The sequence below is a fragment of the Colossoma macropomum genome, unplaced genomic scaffold, assembly GCF_904425465.1.
Source record: "Colossoma macropomum unplaced genomic scaffold, Colossoma_macropomum, whole genome shotgun sequence".
Lineage (NCBI taxonomy): Eukaryota > Metazoa > Chordata > Actinopteri > Characiformes > Serrasalmidae > Colossoma > Colossoma macropomum.
The window spans coordinates 13,472,366-13,493,743 of NW_023494809.1; the positions used below are offsets into that span (position 1 = coordinate 13,472,366).

Genomic DNA, 21,378 nt, shown 5'->3' on the forward strand with positions numbered 1-21,378 from the left:
GATTAGGTTCAATAAAATGAGTTAAAGTTTCACTCTAGCAGGAAGCAGACCAGGCTTTGCAGGCTTCATTCTGTTAGTCCTGGGCCAGTCAAGGAGCTCTCCTGACAGGTAACTCATTATGGTCTCTCATTCTTTTAATCTGACTTTTATGCTTTCTGCTATATCAGCTCACTTTCTACCACTCCTCAAAGCATCTATCTTAACTGAATATGCATGGAGAAGTGGCATAATGTCAAGGTGTGAGTTTCTGAAGTGGCAGACATGTTGTGCTCTTGGTTTGACTTTGTTGAGGTTTTCGTCAAGGGTGTTGGCCGGCTCTGGCCATGTGCCGGGCATTTAACTCAAAGACAGGTGGTCCCAGGCAAAGTCAGTTGCTGCTTTTTAATGTAAATGTATTTGCAAAGGTGTGACTGTAACGAGTCATTTGTATTTTAGAGTCTTTAATTGAATGCTATGAGAATATCATCAGAGGTCATTGAGCGTGAATGATCATGGCCTGAGATTTTTTGCCTCTAGGCCTCAGCAGTGAAATGTTAATCATATGCTTCAAAATGAATTTGTAATTGTGAAATTACTTCAAAATGTGTTCTGTGCATTAAATCTGCTGTATTTACTCATTTTCTATTTTTACATCTTCTGTGGTCTGACTGTTGCACATTTACTTTCGGTGTGAAAGATATCAATTACAGTTGATAACTGTAAATAAATGTTTGCTGTCCTTGTAATTATTAATGTTATTGATTGTCATCTCTAATCTTGGCTCATTGATCATTGATTTAGCTCTGTGAAAGGCTCTCCACATTCTCGCTTTTACACATGTAACAGTCAGAACTAGACTGAGCTAAAGTGGCTGCAAGTAAAGACAGAAAAAGAGGATGAAAAAAAGTTATTTAGAGGTAAAGAAAGGAAGTGAAAGGAATGAAAGGTGACAGAATAGTTTCAAAGTCACCTTCCCACACTCTCGAGGCGTGTCACCTTCTCAGTACAGATCATTGACACCGGTCAAACAGCGTTTATTACTCACTTGGCCCATGTTCTGTACAGGCCTGGACTTAACAGGAACTTTCAGTTTAGCTCAAGATTTGGAAAGTCCTTGGAGAGTCCTAACTTATTAAAAAAGAGTAAAAGTATTTTATTTGAAAATTGAATACTCACAACAACCTCATGCCAGAATGACTACAGGGCTTAGATTTTACAATATAATCTACATATTAGGTGTGGTGGCACAGAAATAGGTTCTAGGTTAGTTTTACACATCTGACCTTAGAGGTGGGCAATATGAATGATTTTATGTGTGTGATAAATTGTATTATCATTATTAAAGCTTCCCTGAGGACATTAAGGATATTGTCTATTTATAGAATTCTGACCCATTGCATGATTTGTTTTTAAAAAAACATATTTAAGTGCAATTCATGTGGCAAATTATGTGAAATGTTGAATAAAAACCATGTCCGTTTCAAAATATTGTGAAGATATTTTTGCAATATTGCTCATCCCTACCTGACCCACACAGTTCTACTACAGTAATTTAACCTAACTCAGTTTAGTAACTTGTTACAACATATCGTTGCTGTCAGAACAAAACCTTGTGTCTCCCTTTTGGTTGTTTTTTTTATCTTTCTTATATAATTTTATTAGATTGCCTTTATATTGTGTGCAATTTCTTGAGGAAAGGACAAATAGAAATGGTTCAAAATTAGTTGGAATGTTCTTACATTCAGTTAAATTAATAGTTAGAAGTTTGTTGTAATCATTTTGGAGATATACGGTTTGGCCTTAAAATGATCATATATGAAAACCTATCATAGGTAAACCTTTTAACTCCATTTTGGGTTTTTTCTTGGATTATTTGAAAATGCTACATGCTGCATTTATGACAATGAATAAACGGAAGTTTTAAAAAACAAACCTCACATTAACAGACGTTGCATTAAAAATGCCTTTACCTTTTCTTATACAACATTCTAATAAAGTAATTTTAGTATCTTTAGTATTTAGTATTTATCTGTAGCTCATTATAGGGCACAAAAGCTGTTGTGTTACTGCAGCTTTCTTGTGATACCTGACTCGAACTATGATCAGTTTGATACGAACACTAAACTCGATTTTCAAAGTCAGTCATGTATGTAAGGTCACACAGACGCAAAGCTAGCTTCATCTGACATTAGAACCAGCTCAAGAATGGCCAAATAACCTTTCCGTGACCTTTTTCCAGGTGGTGACTCATAAAACCTGCGCACACATAAAACACAGCACAGTCGCATACAAAGAGAAGAATGCACAGACAATGGCGAATAGAGCCGAGTCACACAGTTCGTCATCAAATGTCTCTCGCCCACTATTTTGGTGCCCGTGCACTTTAATCTACAAAGGGAATACTGGAAAAGAGGGACCTGAAATACCCTCAGAGCTCCAATTACCAACCAAGATCACATGCCTGGTCACCCACCCACATGCACACTTGTTTTTATCCAATGTCAGGATGTAGGGTCAAACATGCCCTATGTGTGTGTATATATATAAGTGATCCCATATCATTGTTATTTAAAAACTCTTTTTTTTACTACATCATTTGAAAACACCTATTTCTTATATTTCGCACCAACATGTCATGATAAAAGGACCAATAGAAATGCTCCAAAATTACTTGGAGTCAGATCTTTACATTAACTTTTTGCCTTGTCTTGTAAAGTTACTATTTTTTTGTAAACTTTTTGGACAGTGATGGTATGCGTTAAATTAAGTACCTATATGTACTGCAAATTTTTCTAAGCTTAAAAAATAAACATGCAGCTTTTGTAAGCATTTTACAAAATGAGGACCATATTGTTGGTCCCCACTTTTCTCTAAATGGTCCTCTTTCTGGTTTTTCTCTGCTTTTCCTACAAAATCAGGCCAACATACACATTTGAGCTAATGTTTACAATATATGCAATGTGTAAAGGGATACATATTATTGCCTAAAGAAATCATTAAAATAATTAAATGTTATAATATAATTTAGCAGCTCAAAGCACAGACTAAGCTGTAATAGCACAATGACATACTATCTTTGAATTTGTTCTGTAATTATATTGTATTGGTTATGAAATCTTACTGTATGTATCATTTTCCTTCAATATTTCAGGATTTTTTTCTCATGATGGCAAATGCACATCTGCTGCTCTTGACCCTTCTAATCTGCTCTGTAAGTGCTGCATATGTGTGTGTGTGTGTGTGTGTGTGTGTGTGTGAGTAGGATGCAGAGATCAGCCTGGTTACTGACCGGCACAAACATCTTAACACCTTGCACTCTTGTGGCCTTGTTTTTCTATGAATCAGTAACTGTACTAAAGTCCACTCTCAGATTTTATTTCTTAATCACTGAAGACTGTATTGCACCTCAGTGTCAAGCAAAAGGGGACAATGCCACTAACACTGTCTACTGCTTTGCCCATGTCTAGAAGATGAAAGATTTAAAGAAAGTTAAATAATTCTAAAGTTTATTAAAGCACATCATGGAAAATTCAAAATTAAATACATGCCATTCAACTCCAGTCCATAGGAATTAAGCTGTATAAGCAGCTATTTTTAATTCATTGTCATTGTGATGGCACGAAAAATAAATTTACTTATAACAGCCTGTTTAAATGGAAAAAAGAATGGTTGGAGAATAGATTGTGACTGTTTTGGTACATAAACCCACAGACATGTAATAAGTGGACCTAAAAAAAAATCAAGATATGGGCCCTTTAATGAATTGAGTGTCAATGTTAATGGACTGAGTGTTAATGAATTTTGTCAAAAGGCTCAATCATTCTCACTAGTTGTTTCTCGCACAGGCTTATGGAGCTGGTCTGGAGGACAAGAAAGGGCCACTGGACCATAAAGTTTTAGATGTGCCAGAGGCCACACCAGTGCCATTTGCTATTTTTCAGGTAAGCCATGTCTATGAGTTTACGTTATGATTTTTAACCATGCGTTGTCAACATAAAAAATCCTTCAATGTGATGATTGCATGTGTCTATTGTGTACAGTTTACATCCACAGTAGAAAGTGTGTCATCATACCGTGTGAGTGGCGAGACAGAGGGAAAGATCAGCATATCTTCAGATGGCTGGTTGTACCTTGAAGAACCGCTGGAATGGAGCCCTGAGAAACGTCATGCTCTAAATGTAATATATACATTAAATAAAAAAACACACCTTTCATTAAAGTAAATGAATGAATGAATAAACAAATAAATTAATAAATACATAAATGTTTTGTAAGTATAAAGTAGGGATGTACATTTCGATCAAATTTGGTATTTGAGTAGCCGTCCACGTGATAACTCTGATGTTAATACATTAAAAAGATCAGTCCTGCAAAAGTTTAAAGCAAGCAGAAGAATACATGTTGAATATGTTTTATTATTCAAAAAAGTCAAGGGAAATCAGTAGTTTTGTATTTTGCTGGTAACGCAGGATGCCTCTTCGGATGTGAGTTAAAACCACAGCTAGCTGGTACAATACTGGATGGTGATGATGTCTTTTCTCCTCAGAGGACGATGTGCTAGCGTCAACATGTTTGTTTGTAAAAGAAATATATTGACACCATTTCTGGACCTATCTCACATCAGCTAGTTAGCCTAGCTAGCGACAGAGCCACGCTACATCTGCCTTCATAATCACGTTATTGACAATTCGCCCTTACTAAAGAGTCCCTGGCAACGTGTTCACACTAAGGCACTTGTGTTTCGGAATGGAAGTCATGTCAAGCTGCATTATGTGATCGTTCCATCATACTGGCAGGGTTCATTCTTTGTTTACAGGCTGCAAACAGGCAGAAATTGCTGTTTTATTGTGTTCAAACTTCTCATGCTTAAAAAGTGAATCAAATGAAAAAGGAGTGTATCTTTACCAACTTCTGAGAGACGCCAAACAACAATACACTGATGGAATTAGCCTTACTAAAATAGCTGGTGTGTTTCATTGTCCTTCTAAGTAATTCAGAATTTTCAAGTCACTTGAAGCCTATGTACAGTTGACTGATGATTATTCTGCTCAGGCACTGCATATTTATCTCAGTTACTGCCATATTTCACTCGGTTACTGCAGATTTAACCACAGAGGATTCATATGATTTTTAATTGAACCCAGTTACTAGCACAATTCCTTCAGCTTTGGCATATTTCACCCCATTAATGACAGATTCTACTGCAGGCAGCCTTTTAGTTAGTTTTAGCTAGTTAGCAAACTAATGACAATATTGCTGTCCTGTATATATTAATATATGTATTAATGTGCAAATATACATGTGTATATACTGTAGTATACATATTAAACCACAAAAATCCATATTAGATCATGTGACATGTTTACACTGAGGTCAATCTAACGTCTTTAAAATAAACAAACAAATGCTAATCATCTGACACCAGTAGCTAATGTTACTAGCCTAGTCACAGTAAAATTCACTGTGAATTCTGGCACCTCAAACAGTCAGCCGAGTACTCAAGTACCCGTGCACATAGTTAATATCAAGAGTATTTGGATTAAATTTACTACGTTTCATAAAAAAATAAATGAATAGACAAATGAATAATTAGCTGGACCAATCCGACGTTCTGTCATATAAACGTTGCGTAATTAATGTACAGTTGTGTACAGTATGTAATGTAATGTACAGTTTTATGTTTATTTTTTATTAATGTAAGGTACAGTTTTATGTTTTATTTTTTCCAGTATGTTAAGCTCTAATATACAGAATAAATAAATAGATAATTGTGCACTACAATTGAGAGCAATCAGAGCAATCCCATATTTAAGTTTGTTCCCTGTTGATTTTCACTTAGAAAACATCTAATACAACTGAGAGGGTTCAAACTTATGCACATGACTGTATCATCATTTAGAATAACTGAAATTGAATCTAAACGTGATATTGAGATGATGTATGACATTTTTTACAAGACTTTTTATAAGATCACTTTTCCTGTTCCAGCCATTGAATGTGTTTATATTATTTCAGATAGAGGCACTGTCAGCTGATGATAACACCCTTGATGGACCTTACACAGTTGTTCTCCAAGTTGTGGACGTCAACAACAATCCTCCTGTCTTTACTCAAAGCCAGTATAGTGGAAGTATCAGAGAGCATTCGCCCGCAGGTGAGACACACACAAACAAACCACTTGTGATGAAAAACAAAAGAACTCAGTGCTGAGCCTTGAGGAACCCCCAACTATTTGTGATTGTATTCCTGTCTTCACATGGGGATGCAGGGGTGCCATTTGTGCAAGTGCTTGCCACTGATGATGATGATGCAAACACACCTAATGCTCAGCTGAGCTACAGCATAGAGAACCAGATCCCCAACCCCTCTGGCCAATTCTTCTTTACCATCAACCCAAACAATGGAGAAATTTCCACCACAGAAGAGGGTAAGTGACCCAAATGGACATGAGTATGTTATTGAGAATGATGCTGTGTGCCTGATGTATGCAAAATTGTAATACCATAAGGCAGGCTTTTTCAATTCCAGGTCCTGAAGCTTGGATTGCAGTTGGGTGATTTACCTGCTTAAACATACTTCATTTAACTCACCTGTTAATTGCTAGGTTTAATAGGTACGTTTGAGCAGGGATATCACCAAACTGTGCTGGACATTGGCTTTCCAGAACTGGAGTTGAACCCACTTGTATATGATGCATTAATCCTAATGATGATTTTTGCAGAGTAGCACACAAAATTATAACAATAAAAATGGTTTATGGCCATGTAAAAAGAATTATGACTGTTTTTGATACATAAAGCCACAATAAAGGTTATACATTGACTTACTGGGGGAAAAAGTAGTTTACAAGAGAAAAGTGGAATGTGGATCAAGGTAAAATCAAAATTTTAATAACAAAACCTTTTTTACTTTGAAAGTTCATGTCCCTGGTCACATTAGGTATGATTCATTATATAATTTAAAAGACAAAATTTTAGTTTTTCCATAATCTTATTGAACTATAGTGACTTTTGCCCACCTCTAAAACATCTTCCTAGTTTAGGGCAGGGAAAAATAATACAGTACTAACCAAAAAGATCATGTTTCACCTCCCCCTCCCTTCACCCCCACCTTTCATTGAGTAAAAACGTTTAGCTAGCTTAGAGACCCTCGGTGGTACTTTGTTTCATTTGGAAATACAACATGGTACAGAAGGAATCCGATCCACATTGACTTTCAAGCTAGGAGGACTGCGTCTGATTAGACTGTCCTCATCCACCATGCCCTAAGACTGTATGTTTTTGTATGTGTTCTTGTTGCTATCTGTGGTGTACGTGTTTTGTTTTTACAGGAAATGATATAATGATGTTGCTATGGCAATGGACATCATATCAAGCTGCTGTCTTGTAGGCTACTTTTGTAGGCAGTGTGATGTTTCATCAGCAGGATTGGCTATTAACACAATTCACTGTAGCGCTTAGAGAAGAAACAGCCATAAACCTCAGCAGGATCTAACAAATGCACACGTTTACAGTAACAACTTTCAAAATAAAAGATAAAAATATGAAATTCCCAAAAGATATGCAGTTACTCAGTATTATTTATATGATTTTCATTAAAGCAGTTAAGCATGTAAGTTAAAGACCATTTAGAACGCAGCTGCAACAGACCATGTTTGAGAGTTTCACTGTTGATTTGCTGTAGCTCAAACTGTTTAAATGCATCTGCGCTGACCAGTGCAGGAGAGCGAAGAAAACAACCAGCTTTTCTAATCAGCATTTCTCATTTTCACTATCATTCAGATTCATTGTTAAATGTTAGACTTTAGCACTTCAAATTCAATCTTTTCCTTTTTTCAGCCAAAAGCTTTCAGCCCTTTTTCTCTTTTGGTGGTCGAAATTTCGATACATTAATATACTACACACTATACACTTAAAAACAGTTAGAGTTAGTGTTCAATATAAAACTGTGGCACAGCATAAATATACATGTTTATGAGCATATGTGTCTTTAACCCTCTAAATGTTGTGGCATTTTAGGAGCAGCATTTCTGAGAGCCAAAACTGGAGTGATATACAGTCGTGGTGAGACCCGGGGAAGTGTTGACGTTCTGAAGAAAAAGTTTGATGAATTCTGCTCTCCAAAGACTGAAGTGCCCCTAGAGAATAATCCCTTCTTCACATGTGTCCAGCATGCTGGTGTGAACTTATTCTCATTCATACACACACACACACATCATATGCTGATCAATGATCACACATTATAGACACTTTTACTAATCTGTGTGATTTATGAATAGGCGTTTTTACCTGGATCTACGTCTTGGCAGTTTGTCTAAGTTCAGTGCTGTGTCTGCTGCTTTGTATTAGTGTAATAGTGAGGTTCCCCACCATACATGATGCTGAAAAAGAGGACTGCTGGCTTCAAGGCTCTCTATCATGGAAGACAGAATGTTTCTTGCTTTTGGGTTAGAGTTAGGGTTAGGGTTAGAAAGTTTACCACCTGAAAACTTTACCAGTTAGAAACTTTACAGATTTGAAACTTTACAAATTGTACCTTTTACTCCGCAACATATGTAAACTAAGGTGCAAAAAGGTTCTGTTTTGAATTCACCAAAGTAGGGATGAAACTGAATTTTCAAATGTAGCTCAAATGGTCATGAAATTTTGGCAAGTTCATTAGGACTTTTGATATGCCAGTTACCTTTTCTGTTATATATTTATATGTTCGACATTGTCATATTAAAAAGCATGAATGGTCTAAGCTCTATACTCTACCAGAGGGCAGTGTAGATCCCATGTCTTACGTTTTAGTCAGAGAGAGTTTCTTATCTGGTTATTCCCAAAAAAGAAATGTAGAAAGACTAATGTGGCCATCTAAAGGCTATGCTCTTAAAAAAGATGGTTCTTCAAGGGTTCTTTAGTAAAGGCAGTGGTTTTATTTATAGGCATGGGTTCTATGTAGAACCATTTCATGTATAAATGGTTCTTTGCATAGTGAAATAGTTCTTCAGATTGATGGAGAATGTGTTGTATATGGTTCTATATAGAACCTTTTTGAAAACGGTTCTAAACAGCAAGATTCTTTCTATTGTTACAATGTCAAGCTTGAAACAATATAAGACCGTTGAGCAACTGAAGTGTTATATCAAGCAAGAATGAGAAAGTTCCACTTTCAAAACTACAGTTGATGTCCTCAGTTCCCAAATTATTACTGAACTTTGTTAAAAAGAAAGGTGTAAAAGTAAAGGAACTCACACCCCTCATGTGGTAAACATGCCCCTGTTCTAACTTTTTTAGGAAGAGTAATAATAAAAGGAATAGTTAATTTGTTGAAAATTTATATATCTTGCCTTAGTAGTAGGGTTTTCAGTTGAATGAAGTGTTTACAATTAAATATAGGTCAAAAAAGATTTGCAAATTATTGTTGTCTGTTTTTTTCTTTTTCTTACTGTCCCAATGTTTTGGAATTGGGTTTGTAAGAAAGGTTGGAAATTGGTCAGACATTATAAATTATTATTGGTTATTGACTATAAAACCACACAAATATTATAAGTGGACTTCAGGAGAGAAAATTGTAGAATATGAATCCTTTAAGGCCAGCATGCTTAAGCCATTCTCATCCACCACACCCTTAGATTGCATGTGTGTTTGTGCACATACTTTTGCACATACTCATATTTCTTTTGTCTGTCTGTAATGTACATATGTGTGCATACACATACATTATGTGTTTTAGTTTGTGTGTGCCTGCCATTTGTGTTTCTATTCATTTTACAAGTGCTTGTGAGCTGTGATTAAGGGCATTGAGTTGGAGCAGTAGCATCTGAATTTTCATCAGGGCAGATTACAGCAGTCTCCCAGATTAGGCTAGACTTCAACCAGATTAGAACCTGAAACTTTCTCCATTCACGCTTCAGTCTGGACATGTCTGAGCAGAATAAAAAAAGTGGTGCCGTGTTCGCCTATGATGAGAGAAAATATTTTCTCAGAGATGCAGTACACTTGGGATTGCACTCACTGTCCACTTTATTAGAAACAGCTTACTATAGGGGTGCACAATTACAGACTGTAGCCCGTCTGTTATTATGTACAATTTATCAGCTGCTTTTCTACCCCATTAATCATTGGACAGTTACTGACTACAGGACTGCAGGAACAGTGACAGTGTACCAGTGATATCAGATGTCGATATCACTGCTACAGTGCCATGAAAAAGTAATCACATATTTAGTTAATTTTATTTTTGCACACTTGTCACATATTGAAACATGAAATACAGTTTTAAATGATAATATTATATGTAAAATCCATTAACCCTATTTAGTTGATAACTGGGATCAATTAAATCTGACAGACAAAGACTTGATTACTGCCAGCCCTGCTAAATCGAAACATCACTTAAAACATTTCCAGCAGTGTAACGTCGGCTTAAACATCTCAACAAGCGGCACACTATGCACTATGCTGCAATCAAGAGAAATTCCAGGAGAGATCTGAAACAGAAGAGCAAGTCCACCTCTGAAATGATTTGCTCTGCCAAAAGACCTCCCACTGTGTGAAATAAAGCAATTCTGTAAAGAGTGGGCCAGAGTTCCTCCCAGTGATGGGAAAGACTGACCTTCAGGTATAGGAAGCGTTTAGTTAACGTTTTTGCTTCTAACGGTGGGGCAATTTGTTATTAAGTTTGGGGCAATTACTTTTTCACATGGGTGATACAGGTGTTGCAAACCTTTTTTTCCCCTCAATAAATTAAGTGATCATTTAAAACTTGTTTGATGTTTCCTCACATTTGCCTTTTCTTATATTATATGCAAAAACAGAAGAAATAAATGAGGATGGCAAATTCTTTTTCATGGCACTATATGTTGAGAGTGGTCAGCACCCAAAAATATTCAGTCAAGAGCTGTTCTGTGAGAAACTGATCATTGATGCTGGCTAGAGGATGGCTAACAAAAAACTTGCATTAACAGATGGGCTACAGTCTCTAACTGTTTCCAATAAAATGGCCAGCAAGTGCATGTCCAGCATTCCAAGTAGGAAATTCCAGCTCAACAGTTAAAGTACACATAGTAATAGTTTCATATTATTACAGGTAAACACTGATCATTCCACATGGTCCATATCTAAAGTTCATATATTGTCCTTTTAAAATACATTGTATCATTGTAAACCATAAATACTTTAATCTCTTTTTTGTGTGCACACAGAAAGCAGGAGATTTAACGCTATCCAGGACCCAGACTACACTTTGATTGTGCGAGCAGAGGATTTAGGTGGTGGAACCCCCAATGCTCTCAGCAGCACCACTCGGGTCAACGTAGCCATCATTCAAAACCTCTGGGTCCGCCCAGAGCCAATCACCATCAAGGAAAATGTGTTAAATGAATATCCCATGCTGATTGCTTCGGTAGGTTCTGCTTTTTTATGGAGAAAAATATAATTTCATGAACAAGATGAAATGAGTTGCAGGCTCATTTCAGGCTGAATTAGTAGTGAATGCAACTCAGATATGTTACTATAATTACTATAATTTACCAATATCTTCCTAAATTTTTTTTTCTTAAATTTGTTCTTGAGAAAGGTCCTAAGAAAAAGTCTACATCATGACATATTTTAAGAAGAAAATTCTTCTTTAGAATGGTTGGAGAATGAGGCCCATTGAGCTTAGTTACTGAATATTTACACCTTCTCTTAAGATGAAGTGCTGGAGAAACCAACAGAAATTCATCACCATACCTGTGTGCACTATAATTAATACTTCATGTACAATACTCTGTGTGCAATGTTCCATGTGCAATATGTGTAAAATATCCATATAGTGTAAAGATTTTTTGCTTTTTTACTTATAATGTTTATGTTGTTAATTTTGTGAAGGATAGAGTTTATGTTTTCATCTTTAGTATTATATATATTGTCTATACAGTAATAAGTCACAAACTGTTAACTTGTTAAGTAATTAACAAGGTTAATACTTTATTTGTTAATTCTCTCCTTGATAATTCCTTTTGAGTGTCTTGCTATCCCTTTGCTGCTGTAGCACTGTGAACTTCCTCAGTTGTGGAATAAAGGATTATCTTATCTTATCTTATCTTAAACCACACAGAAAGCGCAAAGAGAATCAAAAACATGACCTTTTGGTTAAATAAGCTACTAAACACTAAATGCTATATGCTGTGATTTTACTCGTTTTTTCAGTTTTATTCAATTAAACTTGTACACATTGTTTTCTGTGAAATCTATACTGGATTTCTTTCTATGCAAGTGGGTTAATAGATTTGTTCTAAACATGTTATCATCATTTTAAAGTAACGTATGCAGTTACTAGTTAAGACATGACTTAAGGATTTGTGGTGCACCTGAATTCAGAAAAACGAAGGTTTGAAACTATCTATTGTTAACTAAGGGCTTAGTAAAGGCTTTAAACTTAAGTATAAACTTATGCAAAACTGGTGCAACCCAGTCCAGAACCACAGTACTTAAAATTTTAATGTTAATTATAATGTGGACCTGACAAATAACAAAGAACAGTGGCTATTAGAATCGGGCCTTCAGTTCAGGCCAAATGTGTTAAAACTCGGTCAAAAAAGGAACAAAACACTTCTAAGACAATATTAAGTTTTTGCTAGCGCCCCTTGTGGAATTCTAGCAGTATGCTAGCACTAACCTAATGCCGATTCATGTTAACATTTTTCCACATAAAACATGGTCATTTGTAAGCTTGTAAAAGACTGTGTTTTGTTTGATGCTTATAACAGAAATATTAGCTTATGTTTTACCTTGTAGCAGTTTTACAGGGAAACCAGGTTAGAATACTGTTCGTATCCACACTCAGTGATGTATCTAGGACTTCCAGAGGGCCTAGAATGACATTTTTCCTTCACAAAATTGGTCCCACCCGTTGTAAAACAAAATATGATTGGACTGTCACTTCATAATTATATTAGCAGTGAATCTGACAAGTAAGCCCTTCAGTTCAGCTCCTGAAGTACTAACCAATGAAAGATCTACCTGGATACCACAAAAAATAATTTTCCCTTATTTTAATTTATTATATTTTTTGTTTCCAACAAAAACTTTTCAAAAAAAAATACTTTTATAATACTTGAAGTGTTTACATACAACAAACACATTTTTTCTAAATATGATTCTTTTAATGATGATACTAAATAACAAAAAATTGCAAACGTATTTTTAATTTTACTGAAATCGTTAGACTTTCTCAGAAGGGCCTAAGTATTCCCCAATGGAGAAAAAAAAATTCAGAAAAAAAGGTTCTTAACTTTAATTTACATTAATGTAATACAGTTGCCTTCAAAAATTTTGAACCATTTTTGTTCATGAAATACACAACATGTAGATGACCGCTGACATTTTCAAGTGGTGTAAAACAAATAATAAATAAAAAATTATGATGTTTTGATATATGTGTGTGTTTTGTAGGTGCGCTCCAATGACCCCAATGCACTATACAGGCTGGTGCAAAAGGAGAAAGAGATTCCTTTTCCATTCACTATCAATGAAGATGGAGCCATCTTTGTTACTGAGCCTTTGGACAGAGAGCAGAAGGACATGGTAAAGCATAGCTGCATACGCACATACGCATCTCCTGTTCAAATAGGCAGTTTCTGTGTGAAGGAAAATCATTGGCATTGAACTGATTGAACTCAGTACTAAAGACGGCAGAACGATACTTTTTCTTTTCCATCACAGATACTGAAACCTTGAGTATCGGCCAGTAACCATAGCAATGTAATATTTTTAAGCTTTAATACTTAACTCTTTTTGCAGACCTACTGGTGGGCATTCTGTTGGCAGCATGTTTTTTTTTTAATCAATATAATCATATAAAATATACTTTCTCACAACTGTTATCCAATTAACTAGGACAATGTTGGCTCTCTGTGTGAGAAATGTTCTGACGCTGTGCTGGGCAATAAAGGGTGAAAGGGGGGAGTGTGAGAACCCCCTGCTGTAAAAACAGTCCACACTTCTCCAAAAGATGACCATTCTAAGATAAAATGGACAGCACAACTGCAGCTTTCCTTATATAAAAAAAATCTCAAGAAAAGACTTGCTTGCTCGCCTACAAAAATGAAAATTAAGTTTGGGTCTGCCCAGACTCATCTACTTATTTACATTACACTGCTCAGTGTTATTAACCGATACAGCCATCTCACATTTTACCAGAGTAACAGTGTACATATGCAATGGAAAATTCCCCTGAATGCAGCGTTATGTTTGATACATCATGCATTATTACATTCTAATGCATGTGCATTTTGTAAAATGGCATGCTGTAAAAATGACTGTGTCACAGGACTTGTGGGTGTTTGACATTACAAAAATTGTTTTAATGCAAGCTGCACTCTCATACAACACAGCATTTGAGATTATTATTGAGTTCCATGATCAATATTTGTTTTATCTTACAAATAATAATATATATATGAAATACTGGCAGACATATTTTTAAAAAGGGCCTAAATGTGTTTGTGTGAGGGGGTTCATATTTCTATAAGGATTAAGTTGACAGGTATGAATAGAAAGATTTGCATTGTTAGTTCTAATTTCCAGTTGATCTCTAGTACAAGATATACCTTTATCTAGTTGATATCTAGTGCTGTACACACTTTATAATATAGATTTTTTGCAAATGTAAAATAATGTCTGACTAGTACTGAAGCAAGTGAGTGGTGTAAAGTCATCTGTATCTTGTAACTTTGGATGTGTATGTTTGTGCATTAGTATATACTGGTGGTGTTGGCGGAGGATGATCAAGGTGTTGAACTGGAGACTCCCATGGAGATCCAAGTGAAGGTGGGGGATGAGAACGACAGCCCTCCTGTGTGTGCAGAAGCTCAAAGTATATTTGAGGTGCAGGAGAACGAGAAAGTGGGTAAGACCTCATGAATGCCTACACACTCCACATACAAACTTAAGTATCCATAGCACTGGTTTGTTATGAAAATGCACCTATTCAAAATAAAAGTGGCATGTGTCAAGCCATTGACTAGTAGGCCATTTACTAGTAAAAAAAATAACTGAAAATATCTGTAATGCAATGTTTACTAATAAAAAGTCCAGATATTAGATAAAGGCTAATGATATTTTTAATTATAAAATCAGGTCTACATAACTAAAAAGTCAGTACACGCATACCATGTTTTAGTGTGTGTTCCTTTTCTCCTGGCTCAGTGATGCTGCTTCTTTCAATTTACCAAAAGCATCTTACACAGGAAAGCTTAACATGCTATATAAAATAGAATCTGTTTTACTTTCTGTAAACATATTTTTTGAAGTTTATTTAAATCAAAAATGTAAGTCAGCCTGGTAACTAACTTTTTAAGTTACCACCAATATGTATTCAAGATAATATACATTTTTTTTTGTATACTTTATATTTTTTTTATGTATCTTCTAGCATTACATCCATAGCAATGTTGTTTGTGTTGTGTGTTACTTAGGTAACCATATTGGTGATCTGTTGGTTCTTGATGCGGATGAGGAGAACACACTCAACTCACTGCTGAGCTACAAACTTTTGAGCCAGAACCCTGCCAACCCTTCTGAAGGAATGTTCTCCATTGATGAAGCACGAGGCAGGATCCAGGTGGCCAAACACAACTTCCGTAGAAAGGATGTGCCAGAATATCAGCTCAAGGTTGGAGTAACTGATGGAGGTGAGGTCACACTCATAGACAGTACCAACTCATAAACATGAACCATCTCCAGTGGTATTCCAAGCATTCCATATGCTGTTATGGTTCACCGTATTTATGTATTCACTGTTAAAACTCTAAACAACACTCTCCAGCTAGTTTATTAGAAACACTCACCTTTCTGGTGTACAGTTACAGACTAGCCATCCTTTACCTCAAGGGTCATCAATTCCTATCTATTGTAATCATTCACCTAAACAGTGACCTATAAGGTAGGTAGACTTCATTAGGTGGCCATTGAGTGATATTTTATAAATGTTTATATACTTTACATCAGAAATCTTCAAATCTGGACTTTGAGTCTAGTTTTCAGTTCTAGATTTTGCAGTCATCGGTAGGTCTGCCAATTGGCAGGAAATCAGCTACATTTAGCAGGTCAGCTACCTACCAGTGACTATAAAATACAGGATCGGCAGCTGGATTCGATGTTGGAATTTGAAGACTGCAGGGTTTATAATGGTGGTAGGTCTCTGGGTTATCATCAAAGGAGACAGACAGACCCCAACACAAATAAAAGCTAGCTGCTCAGAAACCCACTTTTAAGGGGTGAATGCCATTCACATGTTTGTCCTTCAGCAAAATCTGAGTAACTTCAGTGTATACCAGAGATGCAGAAGTATAAAAAACCCTGTTTGTTCACTGTATTTCTTGCTTCTTTCCAGTTCACAGTACAGAGTGTAATGTTGTCATCAAAATCATCGACATCAACAATGAGATCCCCATCTTTGAGAAGAATGATGTAAGTATTTTCAACTTCCTTGTTGTTTTTGCTTCACTGTAGTTTATCAAATGGGTCTGTCTTGACTGGCTGTGCATTCTGACCCTGGTGCAGTATGGCACATACAGTATTCCAGAGCTAGCAGACGTGGGCACTACTCTCCTGACCATTAAAGCTACAGACGCTGATGATCCTGGCACAGGTAGCTCCAGGGTAGAGTACCACATCACTAAAGGAGACCCAGACAAATTATTCGCCATAGAGGTTGACGACACCACTGGGGAGGGCAGAGTCTACGTTGCACAGGTAGGGAAACTACTCGCAAAACTAACCCAACTCAGGGTAATAGATAGCAACGTCCTATGAAAATATACTGATAATTAGTGCTGGGCAGTACTGAAAAATTCAATATTATGATATTTTTTGAATACATCATGGTATGACGGTAGCAGATGATGTAAAAGTTTGCAGTAGTCAAGTTAATGACCCATGCTGCTTCAGAACCATTCAAAACAGAACAAAATAGTGAATCATATCAAGCTATGTCATATTCATAAGACCGTCTTTTAGCATAGAGGGAACATTACTTTGGCCAAAATGGAATATTTACCCATTGCTACATCATGCTTACTTACTGTTTTGAATGCTGGTATGCTGGTAAGCAGCAATGCAAATAATAGTTCATATGCTAATCACCAGCAAAACCAAATATGTTGTGTTTTAGATGCTGGTATGATGGTCAACCAGCATGATCTGGGTGCTGGGTGCACAGCTAAACCAGCACCAGACCAGCACTAGACCACCATAAACCAGCTTAGACCAGCATGGTTGTCTTTGTTTTTTTAGTTTTTTCAGCAGGGAATGCTGCAGGCTAGAGTGAGACCGCAAAACCCCCCTTCAGAAAGATTTGACAAATCTTCAAGATAGGAGGAACTTTTTAAAAAGACTAGTTTTAGGCTAAAGTTAGCAAAGTTGCTTACCTCATTTTAGCTAGGAAAAATGGTAAAAAAAAATTAAGAGACCAGAATATACCTTTCACTGAATAGAAAGCACATTTCCAGAAAGGAAACTTGCTATTCATTTATTTTTCATGTATTTTGAACCATTCATGTATTTTGAACCATAACTAAGATGGCAGTTATACATTGTTATTGGAATTATTTGATTCAGTTTAAAACTGTATGATTTTCAGTGGGTTTTATGCTGAGATGTATCATTGAAAACAATATTCATCCCATCTGTTATACGCTGTAGTTTATCTTTACAAATTTTGCATAGTGATAAAAGTTCCATACAGCCTCGGCACTAGCTGTAACTGACTTTCCATGTTCTTTGTCTCTTTTGCCATTTCTCTATTTCCTTCTTAGCCTTTGGATTATGAGGTTCAGTCTACCTACCAGCTTCAGATTGACGCCCGTAATCCCGAGCCCCTGATCAAAGGAGTGGAGTACGACGAACATTCCACTACAGTCGTGGTCATTGAGCTGGTGGACGTGGATGAGCCTCCAGTGTTTACTGTGGACATACTGAACATCAACGTCCCAGAAAATCTCACTGTAGGAACCACCCTCTTGACAGCTGATGCCAAGGACCCAGATGGACAGAAAATCATGTAATAATAATACGCTCATTTGATTACTGTTGAAAAAAAATCAAACAGCTTTTTATTCACTAGTGTCTGCCATTAGAGCACATTTGGTTGCTTTGATTCTTTCAATATTAAAAACCCATTGAAGAGCTAGCTCTTATGTGTTTATGGGTACTTTGTGTCAGGTTCAAGCTGGAGGGTGATGAGCAGGGCTGGTTCGAAGTGGATCCTGACTCTGGAGAGCTGAAGACTAAAGCAGAGATGGACAGGGAAGTGGTAGACCAGCTCAAGGTCCGGATCATCGCTTATGAGACAGGTAGGAACAGCGTTAATGAAGCTAACGAAAAGGCCACAGCATGTTATTAAGGGATGCTTCTAATAGATGAAAGGTCATTGTCTCCTGCACTGCACTGTTCTTGTGGTCTTTGAAAAATTAGTGTTATCCTGAAAGGGAATTCCACCATAATCTTTAAAAATGTCTGAATAATTTAATTGTTGAGTAAACAAAGTAATTTGGAGTGGTTTCATTTGAAATAGTGCACTGTGGAAAAACTTACCAACTTCCTTTACAGTGGTGATAATATGGACCAATGATTGCAATGTCAATAATGCCAATATAGCCATTTTATTTACCATACAAGACGAACAGTGAACCTACACGTCTTTTAAGATTTATATACAATGTTGATTATAGGTTAAATAGGTAATAATGAAAAAAAAAAGCTTTAAGCTATAATCAACATTTCAAGTAAATCTCAGAAGACATGTGTTGGTTCACTGGTTATTTTGGATAGTGAACTACACTATCCACCTACTTTATTAGAAACGCATATCTTGTAGGTCCACCTTGCTGGTTTAGCATTACAGACTAGCCATCCTTTACCCAAAGGATCATCAGTACCTATCTATTGTAGTTGCACACCTATGCAGGGACCTCTACTTTTCTGCCATGAATGTATTTAAGAACACATTTTAGGCCAAAGCCTTATATCAAAACTATCCTAAAAACTGTCTCATGCATTATTAAGCATATTAATTAACCATTTCGTATAAGAGCCTTTAGAGGCAATAAATGCTCCAGGTGTCTGATTCCAATCACATCTGCTGTGGACAATTCTGACTCGGTGAGTTTCCCTAGAATGGAGCATTTCACATCAAACCACTCTGAATTGCATTGTTTGCATCTTAACAATTTAATTATGCAGAAATGTTGAAGCAACGTTTCATCCAAAAATGGTAATGTTGCGGCTAGCAGGACATGCTGACCAACACTTTGCATAACTATCCACTAAGCATTTTAGGCTAAACTATTGTGTTAATCTGACTTATTTGATTGAACTTTAATGGACAGGTGTGCTTCATAAAATTCTCATTTGATTTCTTATTGTATATATTTTATCTATGTCATGTTTCTTATTTTACATTTATTTTAAATTATATGACAGATCAATAATCTGCTTGTCTAAATTGAATTTGAATGTTATTGGCTTTGTGCCCTATCAGAGGGTCAGAAGCAGGAAACTGAGAAAGAGGTGTCGATCCAGCTGTTGGATGTGAATGATAACTTTCCTAAGCTGCAAAAGACTCAGGGGTTCATGTGTGTGAAGAACCCAACCCCCTTGGTGCTGACCGCTGTGGACGCTGATGCACCACCCTTTGGAGAGCCCTTTACCTTTGCGTTGCAAATGGCCCGCAAGTCACCCAACTGGGAGATCACGCCAGTAGACGGTGAGCAGGCTGTAAGCATAGCTAGCTAACTATGCTGTGCTATTGCTAATGTTGCCAGGGATAAAAAGCAGAATGAGCAGCTCAGTCAGTGATACTAGACTTGCTCAAATGAAGAAAGCTGCTGTTTTGTGTTTTGTAGGAACCTCAGCTAAACTGGTTCTAAAGAAGAAGCCGCCTGCTGACCAGACTTTCAGCATCCCCGTCAATGTCAAAGACAATGCAGGCATGGGTGTTACTCAGAAGTTTGAGGGTAAAAAAAGCTTTGTTTCTTTCTTTCATGTTTTGAATTGCTCTCTCCGTCTTTCATGAACACCATTGCTCTCACAAACAAAATGTTATATATGTGTGTCATATCTACTGAAGCCCTGAAAGGCCAGGGATTCACACATTTTCTTTACACAGTTTTTTGTGATAATGAGTTAATTTTATTATAATGTCATTTTAAGTTATTTATGTCTTCATTATTATCTGTGTTATCTGTGCCTGTTATGTTATCTGTGCATAATTGTCCATAAACCAGATGTGTAGTCTGAGAGTCTAATCATGCTATTATGAAACTGGTGGGTTAGATCAACTCACACTAACTATTCATATTTAATCAGTATAACAGGCTGTGTCTTGTTCAGTGCAAAGGTAGAAATAATGCCAGGGCTTTTAATTAAGGTTTACTTGTGATTTGCTGTTTTTAACCTAAAAATTATTTTGAAAGAACTGTACAGTTTGTGCAAATTTTAGAATGTAAACTAGAAGTAAAGGTGTGAGTAGTGAGATTATGTTGTTCCAGGAAGTTGTAAGTAAAGTTACATTGCCGTTATGGTTTGAGGGAAGTAATTAGTAACTTGTAATGGATTTAACTTTTTAAATATTCCTTAACACTGGTTATCATTTGAAAAATAGAATAAATAAGATGTGTGAATCCACTTTTAAGGCTTCCATACATACTGTACCTGTACTCATGTTTGTTTTATCCCCTGCTCTCTTTCTCAGTGCGAGTGTGTAACTGCACTGAGTTGGGCTACTGTTACATGGAACCGGGAACTCATGCCTGGAAGTTCAGTGTATCGACCACAGTTGCCATTCTGGGAGGAGTTTTTGGATTTATCAGTAAGATAACAGACATACACTAGATATGTACTGCATATGTATGTGTGCAGACTGCCTTGGCAAAACTTATATGAACAAAACTTGATATTATTGATATTATTTGTAAGGTAGACATTGCAATTAACATTTCTATTGTTTTGCAGTCCTGTTCCTGATTATTGTAATTTACCGCATCAAGAAGAAGGACAAGAAAACGAAGAAAGCCGTGGCTGATGGGGAAACCAACGCCATGCTCTAGAAGCCGTGTTCAGTTGAGCTCTCCCACATGCGCACATGGTGGTTTATTCAGTTCAGATGCAGACCGTTCAGCCTCCATTCCAATTTCTGAAATTCATGAAACAGACTGTGCCTTTTGACCTTGGAGGATTTTTTATTTTTGAATTGGCAGGTAATGTTGTTATGCAGTGTTGTTGCAATTTGGAGGTACTACTTGTAACTTATTATCTGTGAGCATGGCCATGTTCCAGCATAACTGTCCCAGCACAAAATCTTCAAAGATTGTCTTGACCCCATTTGTAATTGCCAAGCCAGAATAACTCTTATATAACAACTGTTTTGTTA

General features: G+C 36.5%; 1 protein-coding gene across 1 annotated transcript; it reads left to right on the forward strand.

Annotated features, from left to right (window-relative positions):
* Nucleotides 1-21,104, forward strand: cdh17 (cadherin 17, LI cadherin (liver-intestine)). The gene is made up of 19 exons (XM_036558281.1): nt 1-108; nt 3,131-3,190; nt 3,825-3,920; nt 4,020-4,157; nt 5,995-6,133; nt 6,248-6,406; nt 7,998-8,156; nt 11,168-11,367; nt 13,401-13,532; nt 14,706-14,856; nt 15,425-15,640; nt 16,342-16,418; nt 16,512-16,703; nt 17,765-18,009; nt 18,171-18,301; nt 19,489-19,713; nt 19,853-19,963; nt 20,701-20,817; nt 20,961-21,104. The coding sequence occupies exons 2-19, from the start codon at nt 3,143-3,145 to the stop codon at nt 21,053-21,055; spliced, it is 2,631 nt and encodes an 876-aa protein (XP_036414174.1). The 5' UTR covers nt 1-108; nt 3,131-3,142; the 3' UTR covers nt 21,056-21,104.
* The last annotated feature ends 274 nt before the right edge of the window (nt 21,105-21,378 follow it).